This window comes from Eretmochelys imbricata, chromosome 8 (assembly GCF_965152235.1).
Source record: "Eretmochelys imbricata isolate rEreImb1 chromosome 8, rEreImb1.hap1, whole genome shotgun sequence".
In the NCBI taxonomy this organism is placed as follows: Eukaryota; Metazoa; Chordata; order Testudines; family Cheloniidae; genus Eretmochelys; species Eretmochelys imbricata.
This window is the reverse complement of record NC_135579.1, coordinates 91837438-91851846: the sequence shown is the minus strand read 5'-3', so window position 1 is coordinate 91851846 and position 14409 is coordinate 91837438. Positions and strand designations below refer to the sequence as shown.

Below are 14409 nucleotides of genomic sequence, written 5' to 3'. Positions count from 1 at the left end.
AAATGGGTATTTAGATAAAACATTATTATGGTTACAGGGCTAGCAGCACTTTTGCCTTTCCTGATCCCTGAGTGCACTCCTACAGGTAACAGGTCCCATGCCTATATGTCTCCCAGGGTGGAGTTCTGCAGTTCTTGTGCTCTTAGGGTGCTGCAGCCCAAGGCCCAAACTGTGTATCAACCATGCTTTCCCAGTAGGTCCAACTGGGTTTGGCACCTGTGGTTCTTCCCTTCAGGACTCTTTTCAGAGTAAGAGCCGTGTTAGTCTGTATTCGCAAAAAGACAAGGAGTACTTGTGGCACCTTAGAGACTAACCAATTTATTTGAGCATGAGCTTTCGTGAGCTACAGCTCACTTCATCGGATGCATAGGTACTCCTTTTCTTCAGGACTCTGTGGCCAGTGGTATTCAGTGAACAAAAAAGCTTATGCTCAAATAAATCGGTTAGTCTCTAAGGTGCCACAAGTACTCCTTTTCTTTTTGCGAATACAGACTAACACGGCTGCTACTCTGAAACCAGTGAACAAAAAGCCTTCTTAAAATTAAAATATTTGTTTATTTTAACAGTAGGAACAAAGCATTTTAAAATAGCCTACAAACACATCTACCTTACCCAAAGGCTTAATATCCCCTGATGGCCTAAATTCTTCCAACTCCTCAGCAGGTCCTGTGTGTCAGTCTGTTCTCCCCAATGGCTCCCCAATAGCTACTGCCCTCTTTGTGAAAGTCTTCCTTTTAAACCCTGTCTTTTGATCTTCTGGTTCCCAGGCCTTTTCCTATGCAGCACTGTCTCTTAACAGCCCTTGAGAGTTGAGGGAAAGTGGTTTATCTTGAACAATTCTTTTATTTTCTGCTGGTTTTCCATCGAGCTCCCAACTGAACTCAACCAATATATTCACACAGAAAACATCCCAACAACCAGGTCAGCATAAACAATATTTATAAATTACAGAGCAGCTCCATTTCTGTTACACACATCTTCCTACAGTATATCTTCTACTATATAAAATATGTAATACTTAGAATACCAGTAACTGATTCATAGCCTTTATATAACTGATTTCCTACAGCGTGCTATAAGTTGTATAAATTGTTGACCTGTACTATGTGAAAGTAAATAAGGCATCAGTTAAGATTGTTATTGGAATGTTTACTGCGACTTTTCAGACCTACTTTTTTTAAGTGACTGCATAGAATTGAAGAACATTTATTATTATAACTGATATTTCTTGGGTTTTGACAGCTAAATTTTCTCAGTATACATTTTTGTAATGAGATTATTACTTACTGAAACAACTTAAAATCATTACACCACCCTGATCACCTTTTTAGTCACAGGCACTTGGACTGTTACCCAGGGATCCCCATCATGAAGGACAAAAGAGCAGAGGCCACATTGCTTCTTTCAACAGCATTGTCCAAAGTCAGTCCTGGGGTAAGCAAGCTCAATTCCCATAATTAATGCTTAACCATAACATATATTTTCTCATCAACAGATGTCAAACAATTCCACAACAGAGGGAGTGCGGCTCAGAAAGGTTAAGTAATTAGCGCAAATTCATACAATAGAAGGGCAGTAAAGCTGAGAATAGAACATAGGCTTGCTGACTCTCAATCACATGCCCTATCCCCTGAACTACAGCACCTCCCCTTTGTCACTACTAAGTTCAAGAGGAGTTATGTCCACTTAAATCACGGCGGGATTTGGCCACAGAGCCATTCTAAACAGTAAAAACATGGACACAGTTCATTGCAAAGGCTTTGCTTTCAAAGTGAAATAAGTACACTAGTTAGTAAATTTGAAAACAGTGAGAATCAGAGGTCAGTAGTTAAGACATAAGTATGCCTGTAAACTGCAATCATATAGAATTAACGTTTTATTATTTAAAATCAAAACAAGAAAAAAAAAACTCACCTAAGGCAGGATACCCAAGATAAAATCTATCTGCTCCCAACCATCCAAGAAATAAAGACAGAGCCACTGCCACTTTGTATGAGTAACCATTTCTGCCAAAAGACATAAGTAAAGATGACTGTGGTTGAAACAAGATATTAAGTTGCGTATATTCTGAATAATTCAATTAAAAATGACAGTCAAATGACATACCTATTAAGTCTCCCTTTATGAAAGAGAAGACTTGTGTTGTTTAGCTTACACAATTTTAGCACAGTCTTCAATAATTCAACGTTAAAAAAATTAGTATAATACTATTATCTGTGTAGACATCCACTGTAACTTGGACCTCAGGAGTGTACTTGGGCTCCAGCAGAACTTCCATCCTTTTTCTTTAGGTGGATTATTATTCTCGTTCAAACAAGATATGAGCCAGCTGTTGACACAATCCTAGCTTTCTAGAGTATTTCCTATCCACTTGTGTATTCTGCAGCACAATTTATTGAAAAGCCCCAGAATTGCACCAAATTTGCTTGGCAGGGTCAGTTCCAGGGCCAAGCAGTGAAACAGGAAGTGTCCTGGGCTAGATGAGGTGTCACCTAAGGTAGGCATTCATGGATGAGATTTGGGGAAGAAGTCAGCACTGGCCCATTAGTGAAAGTTGTGAGAGCAGCCTCGGATGAGGAAAGGGTCAGATAAGAAAGGACAAGTATTTAAGATAAGGATACATTTATTTTTAGATTCATCACAAATGAACAAAGAAGTTGGCCACATAAAAATGTACTGACGGCAGAAGATGTCAAAATGATAGCTCTAAAGATGGAGGAAGTCCTTTAGTTATTCACACAGATATGGAACAAGCAGAAGTGAAAGGCTCCCTGGACTCTCTTCTGAGATTGCCAAAAAGAGTGCTACCTAGTATTAACTGTTGTAGTGATGTGGACATGCCCACTGCTCACTTTCAGTCACTTTTGAAGTGAGCTTAGTGCTAATCACTGAACCTAGAGATGCTATTCCTATTAACAATCCCAGAGCCATCCATTGCCACATTAGGGAAGAACCAGCCTTGGAAAGGCGCAACAGAACCAAGTGTCATTAGAACCTTAAAATATGCAATAATTCACTATTCTGACACTTGCATGGCCAAGTGTCAGCAATTAGTGAAAGTGGCCAAAATAAAGTCTTAGATAAATACATGAATAAAATATTCATTTTCACAAAGGCAGTGGCCAAGAAGGGGTGCAAACACCTTTAATAAATATTTACATTTTTGCTTATTATCTGGCTTTACTAGCCCCACTACTGAGATCTTTACTCCTTCCACATCCACATTCCCCTCCTATTTCACATTCAAAAAACTGTTATCCTCTTCCGTTCATAATGAGCAAGTGCTGTTCTTAAAGATCACACCATTTGGTTTGAACTTCTAGTGCCTTTTATCAGTTCTCCAAAGACTTATGCCTATGTTTCCCATTTCCCAAGTAATCCTACTGACTCTAACAGAACTCACAGTGCCTAAAGTTAAGCATGTGCAGGGCCTACGTACATTATCCAGAGAAGAACATGCTATGCCAGTTTAGAGCGCTCCTGGATTTGGAAACAACCATTTTATGTGGGAGCAATCAAGGAAAGACTCCCAACCTTTCCTGATGGAACACTCTAATGCAGAATTCACAGGCTTTTCTTTGAGATACTGTGGAAGTCACTTGTTCAAAGTATGCCTGTTTACATATACATATGAAGCAGCTGTATCCACTTTATTCAACAGCAACACAGAGAGACAGCTTTATCTAGTGAACTGACATACTTGTTGAGACTCTAGCTCTGAGTTCTAATAATTGATCTGCTACTTAGGGTTTGTCTACAGGGTGCTTTAGTCCGTACCAGAGGGGAGTAAAATTTTAGCCCACTAGCATATCATGCACTAACTGGCCATTGTAGACTCTGCTGGCTTGCACTAAAAATTCCCTAGTGCACATTCATGTAGATTAATAGACACTACTGAACTTTTAGTGCATGCTACCAAGGTCACATGGGCCAGTTAGTGGACAGCATGCTAGTGTGGACTAAATTTACACCCATCTTGTGCAGACTAAAACACCATGTAGACAAGTCCTAAATTGTGGCCTTGAGCAAGGCACAGCCTCTGATTCTCCACCATCCCATATTTAAGGTATAACAATACTTAACTGCTTCAGAGAACTCACTGGTGTTTGCACAATTTGAAAGTGACAAATGTTATATAAATATCAATATGATAATTCCATCACTTTAAAAAGTTATTTATGAATAAAATTTTCTTGTTTTAAATTCTGTTCACTTCTTTCTAGTAGAGGACAGTCAAGTTATCCAACAAAACTCAAATGAGGCACTGGAAAAGCTCAGAAATGCACCTGGAGTGATGGGTAGGTTTACTGTTGTAGTATCAAATATGAGGATACCTGTGCAGAATAATGTTACCATGACTTAAGGGATAAAAATGGCCTTATAAAAGACTGGTAATGGTTTTAACTATGCAGATATTCATTATAACTACCTGTATATAGACTTGACAACTTGTTACACCTATGAAAGTTGGGAATATTAAGGAATTTACCATTCCTAGAAATGACAGCACACTACATGGCTTTGTGACATTTTTCAAGAGTGAATGCAAAACTCTGCCTGTAGCCATAGCTGAAATTTACAAGAGTTTTAAATAACTCAGCTAAAAGCTGCTTTTCCTGTATAAACAGTCATGGAAATGGTGAAGCCAGGGAAATTCTTTTAAGTAATCATGGGAAGAATATTGCTTTTAGTGCCTAATCGAGAGGTAGCACAGGAGGACTGTTCCAATTTCACTTCTTGAATTTTTAGTTCCCAGTTGTGAACCCAATAAAAATTTAACAAGCACAAAACTGGGAATAATATTAATTCAGAAAAATCTAACAAGGTGAAAGCAACCCTAGGAATTGCTTTATATTCCAGTTAGGGAGGAGGGGAGCAAATTCTACTGCATTAGGCTAGATTTCATCTTGTTCTCTGGCTTCCATCACAGATATGGCAGAGAGCAATAATTCTGATAGAAACTGGTGGTCACAATTTACTATGCAAGCAGTTTACTGTGGCTTGCTAAAATAGTATTTTGGCCTTCAGTGTGTTGAGTTTAGACTGTCCAGCAAAATAAGTATAGAGAAATTAGCGGTGGAACCGGACTGAGCTACACTACACTAACATTTTGCAAGAAGGTGGCTGAGATAAGCAAACTGATGAATAATAAGAATATCAAATTAGAGGGAACTGGCTTTCTCACTAGTGATGTAGGCAAAATTCAGCTAGGATTGCTGGAACTACAATTTCCTAAGATTCTACAGCTGGACAACAAAAAAGACCAACTTTATAAAGAAAAGTCCTCCAGGATTCCAGTAAAGAGGAGAAACAAAGAACATTGATAAGTGTACTGTCATATTAGTGTTCAATACTGAAGAGTAAAAATAATAATTGCAGTGCTTAGAAAGAATCCAGACAACACTCTGCACTGTTCAAAATCTGTATGTAGAACTAAGTCAGTTGAGTCATCTTCACAGATCTGACTATCAGGCCCTTTGGAATGAAAAAATGTGTGTTTGTAGACATCAAGTCACTCAAGAGAAGACGTGAGAATTGGTTCCTGTAAAATGGATATTTAGGACTGCTGGAACAAGATTTCAGTCCTCCTAAAGTTCACATTTTCCATGACAAGAAGCATTTCTGTTTCAGGACAATTGTTCAGCACAGTAGCTATTAATAGAACCAAAGGCTTAGGCTATGTCTACACCGCAATCAAAGGTGTGATTTGCATCACAGGTAGGCATGCCTGTACTAGCTTTAATATACTTGGGATGCTAAAAATAGCAGTAAAGACACAGTCGCATGTACCTTAGAGTGGGCTGTACAAGCCGGCTTGGTACCCTTGGGTATGTACTTACATTACTAGATTGTGCTGAAGCCCATGCTACTGCATCTTCACTGCTATTTACAGTGTGTTAGATAAATTAAATCTAGCATGGGTATGCCTACCAGATCTGCAAATCACACCTTCGACTGCAGTGTAGATATTCCCTCAGAAGCAATATCAAAGAAAAAAATCTAGCACAGAGGTAGATTTGCTTACATAATTATATATTTTGCCTTTAAGCAATTTAACAGCTTTGTTAGAACATCTCTCAAGTTCCATGCTAGTTAACTTAACATTTGTGATACAATGTTTCTAATAACTAATTCTTCTCACCTAATAAACTGAAACGAAGTAGATTCATCTATCTTTCCCTTTTCCCTCCTCCCTGTTGCCAACGCATGCTACACCATTTAAAATTAGTAACATAAAAACTGAGGCAAACATATTACAAAGCACAATAATTCACTTACACATTACGACATGCAATAGGTTTGTAAAATCCAACTTCCTTTCCAGTAAAGTTGTTTTCATTGCCACTGTGATCCTTACAAGTAATATTTGGTGCTGGATGACATGGAACTGAGGACACAATATAGATTATTTAAATTGAGCTATAACAGGCCATGCACCACAGTGCACATTGAGATTCCAAAAATGCAAAGTGAAAGAAATAAGTTCTACCTGTGCACTGAAGTGCACATAGGCACCGACTCCACGGGTTCTCTGGGGCTGGACCACCGACGGGGAAAAAATGGTGGCAGCCCCCCTACCAGAACCTCCCCCTCCCCCCAGCGCCTCCTGCCCATCAGCGGGCCCTGCAGATCAGCACCTCCCTCTCCCTCCCAGCGCCTATTGCCTGCCTTGGATCAGCTGTTTCTCAGCATCAGAGGCACTGGGGGGAGGGAGCGAGGGTGCAGCATGCTCGGGGAAGGGGGCGGAACTGGGTGGGGAAGGGGTGGAGCGGGGGTGGGAAGAAGCAGGGTGGGGCCTTGGGAGAAGGGGTGGAGTGGGGCGGATCACCCCCCCGGCAGATTACAAACTCGGCACCTATGGAAGTGCAGATTCCCAATATAATACACTGCTGGATGTGATTGATGACTGGGTCTTTCAAAGAGATACTATAACCTGTCTTGCATTAATTTCCCCCCCCCCCAGGATAAATGTTAAGCAAACACACAAATCAGATGACTCACCTAAATGTTACAATTTCTAGATCCTTAAAGTTTTCCTTTTACCGTGGGAATAGCAGAAACCAGCACAGCCAACTTAAGTATTATTTCTCTCTATGGTAAAGCATTCTAATTGCTTAAGTGCATTTTATTTGGCCAGTTTCTCCTCATCAAACTAGAGAGAAATACTGTTTCTCTTATTTTAAGTAATAACTGCTAAGGTTAAGAATTAGAAAAGTGATGTTTCCTAAAGTTTGCAGAACCCCACCTGAGTTCACAACTTGCCACTTTCTAATGCTGAAATCAGGCGTTAAGCAGGTCAACATTTCATGTCTTTTTCCTTTATTTTAATTCTGACTTTCAGTACTTGTAACTTATGTCAGCCTGACAAACAATAGCCCCCAGGGGCAAGAAGATAGTGTAGTCTTTTTTCTGAGATTGCCACTAGAAATTGGACTGGGACTAAAAATTCAGTTATTAGGCAAGTCTGGTAGGTGGAATCTGAGGCAAAGGTGGACTTTTGAATGCTATGTTATACCCGTTCTGGTTCTGCATGAATGTGTAATGGGCATCACTCTGTGGGAAACTCAGGTTCTATTCCTACTCTGCCACAAATATCCTGTGGCCAAGTCACTTACGTCTCTCAATGCCTCAGTTTCTTATCTGTAAAATGGAGATAACAGTACTACTCTATCTCACATGGGTGTTATGAAGATAAATACATTAAAGATTGGGAGGCACTCAGATACTATAGTGATGGGGGCCATATAAGTACCATAGGTAGGTAGATAGATACAAAGTTGTATTTTTGTTTAAGAAACAAAGAGGTTGAAGGTGGTTTTCTGATCTACTTAAAGAACAGGGCAGTAATTTATTCAAATGGTAAAAGCCCCAGATTATCATCCAAAATGTTGACATCACTAAGGCTCCAATCCTGCAGCTCAATGGGATTACTCAAAAACTTGAAGTTAAACATCTGTGTTCACAGGATTGGTGGGGCCTAAAATGGTATTTCAGAATAGGGTCTGGAGCTTCTGGCAACCCCAATGTGATTAGATTATATGGCCACATATGGATTTAACTTTTTATTGAGATGCTACTCTGGAGGAAGAGATAACAGATGTTGCAGGGTCCATTTAGAAGAAAAAGGGAGCACATAAATAGTCTGGGATTTTCTTAGAGCTGAGCAAATAATTCATAAAGAACAATTTACTTGATGAATTAATTTAGCCTCTTTCTGTTAACCGAATGTCTGAGCTTACAACAACTTCCTGGAGTTTCTCTGTTGTTCAAATTTACTCTGAATTAGCTGTAAATTATTCAATAGCTTGTTAGTTGTGACTGGTCTCAAGCCATATAGTATTGTTTCTGTTCACTCTTATAACCAGGAGCAGGGCTTGAAGGAGCACATGGAGCATGGAAGCTTTCAGAGCAGAGAAGATAATCAGGTTTGCAGAATTTTGTATGCCAGGGCGCTGATCAAGAATTGTCCCTCTGTTATAAAGAGAAATCCCTCTTCCTCCCAATATTTAATACTATATCTGTCAATGCTCCACAGTGTAAGCTTGAAATTAGCTTTCTGTGGCCATCTGAGATAGTAAAATTATCACTCAAATATTTGTGGAAAGTGAATACCAGAGGGGTACAAACACAGACAAAGTGTATTCAGTTTTAAATTTGAGTGCTCCCAGAACATTTTTTGCATTATTTGCCCAGGTCTATAACTGTCAGAGTCCACTGTGTCACTCAGTCTGAGAACATCTGACAAGATGAACACTATTCTAAGTGAAATGAGTGATTAATTTAAATATTTTTACCGGTGATACTCAGGTGAGTACCAGGTAATTTAACTCCAATACACACAGATATGTCACCTCCAGAAAAAGATAGCTTAATAACATCAAAAGTCTCCTGTAGTCGAGTGCTCCCTTAAGGAGTCATAACTGAAGAACATGAAGGTCTTCAACGTGGTTCTATTTTGAAGTTTGTTCTTTTAGTAAATATATACTAGATCTAAGGGGAGGGGTCATTTGTTTTAATTTTTATGAAAGGTAGAAACCTAGAGAATATACATCCCAAGTCAAAGAGATCTACAGAAACCAACCAACTCCCACACCCCAAAAAAACAAACCAACCCAAACACTAAACAAACTACTGGACTTGGCTCTGCTGATTTCTGCCAGTGTTTTAAGCATTTTATTTAACACTACTTAAAACAAAATAAACCCATACAGGTTCTCTATACTTTCAATGGAACTGCATACAAAATGAATTCAATAACAGTATTGTATTACATTTCAAAATAACCAAGTTGCAGGTCTACAAGGGCACGAGTTGAAGATGTTCCTTGATAAATTCCTTTGATCAGAATGTATATTAGACTTCTGAAAGCCTTACCGTATGCTGTGTGATTTGTACAATTCAGTGGTTCTTGTGTGATATTGTCTATTCTGGGATCTTCACAAATATATGTTCAAATAATTAAGGAAAACCATTTTTTGTACTAAACTCTAACTGTTCTGTAATTCAATGTACTACACCCTCTTCACTCACCTAAGATTTGAGAGCTCTCAGTTCAGTCAGTTTTCCTTCCCCTAGTCTCATACAGCTCTGAAAATAAACAAACAATCTTAACTATAGCAGAGCTGTTACTTTGCTATAATATCAGAAACACAGGGCCCTAGGCTGCACAATTGAGTGCTGTTACCCATAACACCTGAGGGAAATATAAGTTGTTAACTCTTATAAGAGGAATAAAATAAACCTTCTCTATTAAAAAAGGGAAGCACCTCAAAACCAGCTTTTATTTCCTTATTTTTTAGGATGAGTGTCAATGCACACCAGTAGTCTACCAACTCATGACTGATTTGCTGTCAAGTATTTGGTTAAAAACAGGTTCCATCTACCAACACCACCCAACAGAATGTAAAGTGATCGTTTGAAAAACATAAACTGTTACACATCTACACCAGACTAATCCTGAACAGGAACTGAATTGTAAAACTTCCTACTTATGTTACCAAAAACTGAACTCCAAGGGCCAAATAAAGCAGGATAGCAAGTCAACTTTTCCTCGCTTACCTTCCACTTTTGATCTTCATTAATGTCAGCTATTGTCAAAAACTATCAACAATTACCTTACTAGAGGGAGAGGGTGGGAGCTAGATGTGACCCCCCCCTTTAAACAGTCAATAGCTTCCCAACAGGAATATGTCACCCCCATATTTCTACCGACTGCAGCCTGCAGATTCAAAACTACAGGCTGATCCCTCTCCTCCCAGATTTTGGAAATGAATTATGTCCTGCAAAACCATCACCCCGGGTGATTTTAACACTAACAAAACAGAAGGGAGACCCCCCCCCAAAAGCCCCCAAAACCCCAGGAAAGAATCCCTCCCTTCCCCATTAACCAGCTCAGTCACTCTCCTGAGCTACTGTCACCATCGAGAGCCTCTGAAATTTCCCTACTAATGGGGGCGGGGAGAAGAGACACGCAAACCATCCCAAGCAAAGATCTTGCACCCCTTGCTCTGTCCCCACACCCAGTATGGGGGCTGATCTCAGCTGCGGTTGCCGCAGAGTGGCCTGAAGAGCCGGGGGGGGGGCCCCATCCCATGGGATGGGGGGGACTAACAAGCCTCGTCACACTCCCTTTGACAGTAGCACCAGGGGCTGGCCCTGGGACACAGGCTGGGGGCAGCCACAGAGAGAGAGAGAGAGAGAGAGACACACACACACACCAGGCGTCACCATGGTAACCGAGCCCCCCACCGCACCCCCAGCCAGACTCAGGATATTGCCCCAGCCTCAGCTCGTCGCACTTGAGCGGAGGCTCCCCGCCGGCAACGCCCTCCGCGGCGACACACGCCAGCCACAGGATGCCCAGCAACTGGGCTGCCGCTGCTGCTTGACGCCTCCTCAACAGCAGCAGCCGTCGCCTCGGCCGGGCGGCCACCATCATGGAAACCAAGCCCGGCCGCCGCGTCCTCAGCCCTAGGCTGTCTCGCAGGGGAAGGACGGCTCAGTATGCAGCGAAGTACTTTGCCCACATCAAAGATGGCTGCCGTATAGTGTCAATGGCGCTGAAGGCAAGCGGTGCCCGTTGCCGAGCCGCCTCTGTTTCCTCTACCGGTGGAAGTCAGGCTGCCCCTAGTCAAGATGGCCACCGCGTTCCCATTGTATTTAAAGCATAGGAAGCTCGGGAGCCCTCACTCAGGGCGTCCCCTCCTCTCTATGGTTAGGAAGCTCGGCTGCCGTTCCCCCAAGCGCCTTGCATTGTGGGAACATGGAGGGATGGGCAGGCGGGTGAGCAGAAGCGCTTAGAAGGCTGGAGGAAGAATAACAAGGGAGAGGAGAGGCTGGAGAGGGAGAAAGGGCTGGGGACAAGGTAGGGAGAATGAGAAGGAAGGGGGCTGGGGACAGGAGGGAGATTAACTCCATCCTCCTTCCCCCAGGGATGAGCTCTCAGGCTGGCCAAGGAGGCAAGGTGCTGTGTTCTAGGTGCAGTCTCCCTGGAGGTGGGTTTGAATCCACTGCTGACAACAGGCCAGGGACTAGCAGAGATAAAATGAAGTTCCCCTCAATTACAAACAGAGAGTTTTTCTCTCCGTCCTTTTAATGGGCATTTCAGACACAAATATGTGGGTGGGGGAAAATCACATACATAGGGAAGAAGAAAAGGTGTACTAGTGGGACCTTTCAGAGTAACAGCCGTGTTAGTCTGTATTCGCAAAAAGAAAAGGAGTACTTGTGGCACCTTAGAGACTAACCAATTTATTCGAGCATAAGCTTTTGTGAGCTACAGCTCACTTCATCGGATGCATTCAGGGAAGAGGCAGCCAGTCCCTGAAAGTTAAGAAAACCAACCAACCAGAGGGCAGGCCAAAAAATAAAAAACACCCCCCCCCCCACCAATGTGATTTGTTATTGTTTTAGAGGTTTGTTTTTAGAATGTCATTTTTTAAAGAAGTCTCTAATTTTTGGCAGGATTGTGGATGGAGAGGAGCAAAAAGAGTATCTGCCTCATATTTTCCTCCAACCCAAACATTGCTCATTGGTGGGAGAGAGGTTTCTGGACACTGGGGGTTAATTTTAAGCAAAATCTCCAAGACTATAACAGGGTTCAAAAAAGAACTAGATAAATTTATGGAGGATAGGTCCATCAATGGCTATTAGCCAGGATGGGCAGGGATGGTGTCCCTAGCCTCTTTTTGCCGGAAGCTGGGAATGGGTGACCGGGGATGGATCACTTGATGATTACCTGTTCTGTTCATTCCCTGGCATTGGTCACTGTCAGAAGACAGGATACTGAGTTAGGTGGACCTTTAGTTTGACCCAGTATAGCCGTTATTCTTTTAGCCGAAGAAATAAAATGCAGCTAAACATTTTAGTGCTATGACAGGTCAGGCAGGTTATAATTGGTTCTAGCTGACCCCCACAAGGTACATTTTTTTCCTGCAGCTAAGTATTATACAAAAAGGTACAAAATTGTGTTCTACTTTTCAGAATGTTAAAGAAAAAACTAATGATTCCTATTGATCACTATAAATGACAAACACATTAACATCAGTAAATACCTAGGCCCTGTCTAGACTAGTTTTCCCACCATACAATTTTTTTCAAAATAATTTAAAATCGACATCCGGAAATACAGATTAAGCAAATGACCCAGATTACAAAATGTGGTTTACAGTGCAGTTATGTCCAATCCACAATGGCCAAAATGACATGTGCTTAACCAAACTCATTTAAACCTGTGTTAAAAAGGGTTTCTTAACATTAGAATAACTGTAGTGTAGACATGACATCAGGCTCCCCGAAACCACAAATTCCAAATCCCAACAGGGTCATCTCTAGCCATCATTTTTCTATTCAAGGATCACAGAGTACTTCACAAATTTTAATAAATACAGAACTTATCTACACACTGGGGATTCTTGTACCAATGTACCTGCACCTGTCCAAATCCCTAGTGTCGATATACTGCACTACCATAAAAGAATCTTGCTGTTTCAAACTATGTCATATTGGGTGCGGCATCAGTTTTCAGCTGCTGAATTGGATAAAGGTGCTATAAAAATGCAAAGAATTATTTCAAAGTACTTGTTCAAATACAAACATCATATTACCTACCTTGTCCTCTTTTTTAGTTTATTTCACATACATCTAGAGTTTATCTCTTGTAGTGTTGAAGAAAACAAGTCAAGCCTTCAATTATCAGTCAGCACCTCTGAAAATAGTTTGGTTTTATAATAGTGGGTCACATTTTTACCCTTCGAGATTATTTACCATCCAAGATGAATGGTAATACTTGCTGGTATCTACCTGTCTTCGCCTCAGCTAACTAGAGAATTTTCATGAATGTAAAAGAACTAGGGATCAATTTTTGAACCATAAATAATGTAAAGAGTCATTTTTGGATTTATTTTATTTTGGAACACAGTATGACTGGGAGTCTTAGGCACTAAGATAATACAAACAATAATAATAATATAGTATGTTTGTGTGTCACTGCTCTCTCTGGGTAGAATCAGAATGGCTCAACTGTGTTTCCAAGTCCCTATACTGCTGATGGCTAATGGCCATTCCTCTTTAGTTAGAGTGGTAGGAGCTAGTGCCTTTAAAGCAGGACAAGGCGAGTTCTAACAATGTTGCTGTTGTGAAGTTCCAAGCAACTGCAGCTTTCAGGTACGACAGCCATGAAATCCTAGCTAGCCACTGATTTGTTGCGCTATGAAGATCTGATCGACCCTTTCCAACAGCCTCTTCTAAAACTACATTTTCTTTTCATCCAGATTTTTATGCGCTATGTTTATAGGTATCTCAGAAAGTTCTTTGTCAAACACATCACCAGCCTAAAGTCTTTTGAATTTTTTGCTTGGCTTTGTGTCCTCTTTCTATTTCCTTTTTATTACAGTCAGTGAACCCCTGAATTCCAAATGGCAACTTTGAGTGACTGTCCATGGACAGACTGAAATACCATGGTTTCAAGGACAATACAAAGCTTCCATCCAAGGCCCCAATCCTGCATGTGCTCAGGGTATTGCCAACTCCAAACATCCAGAAATCACGTGATTGGCTTAAAACTCATGAGATTTTTTTTTTTTTTAAATCTTTGGATTCATTTTATTAAGGGTGCATTTGGGTCATATTTTAAAGTTTTCCTCCACAGCCATGAGGGCTAGAAATTTACTTATTTTTGTCTTTTTTATTTTTAAATGAAAGCTGAGATTCTTCTCTAACCACCTGAATCCAGGAGCTGGGGCTTTAAGAAAACCAACAAATATTAGAAGAGTTGACTTTTGTACTTTTGCTATGGCGAGCAGTGGCATTGAAACCAATGGGGCTAGGCATGGTAGTAAAGCTAAGCCTGCGTGTAAGTGTTAGCAGGATCAGGGGCCAATATGGTATTTGGGCAATGAGAGACCCTAG

General features: G+C 40.9%; 1 protein-coding gene across 4 annotated transcripts in view; it reads right to left on the bottom strand.

Annotated features, from left to right (window-relative positions):
- TM2D1 (TM2 domain containing 1) overlaps positions 1-11028 on the bottom strand; it is a 37977-nt gene extending 26949 nt beyond the window's left edge. For all 4 annotated transcript variants that reach the window (XR_013346786.1, XM_077823489.1, XM_077823490.1 and 1 more), the window contains exons 1-4: positions 10776-11028; positions 9376-9449; positions 6280-6388; positions 1915-2006 (exon numbers count right to left, since the gene is read on the bottom strand). Coding sequence is in view for 3 of the 4 variants with exons in the window: in XM_077823489.1 (XP_077679615.1) it covers positions 1915-2006; positions 6280-6388; positions 9376-9449; positions 10776-10939 (439 nt within the window). In the remaining variant the exon portion in view is untranslated. The remainder of the gene's footprint in view (positions 1-1914; positions 2007-6279; positions 6389-9375; positions 9450-10775) is intronic.
- Positions 11029-14409: the final 3381 nt, after the last annotated feature.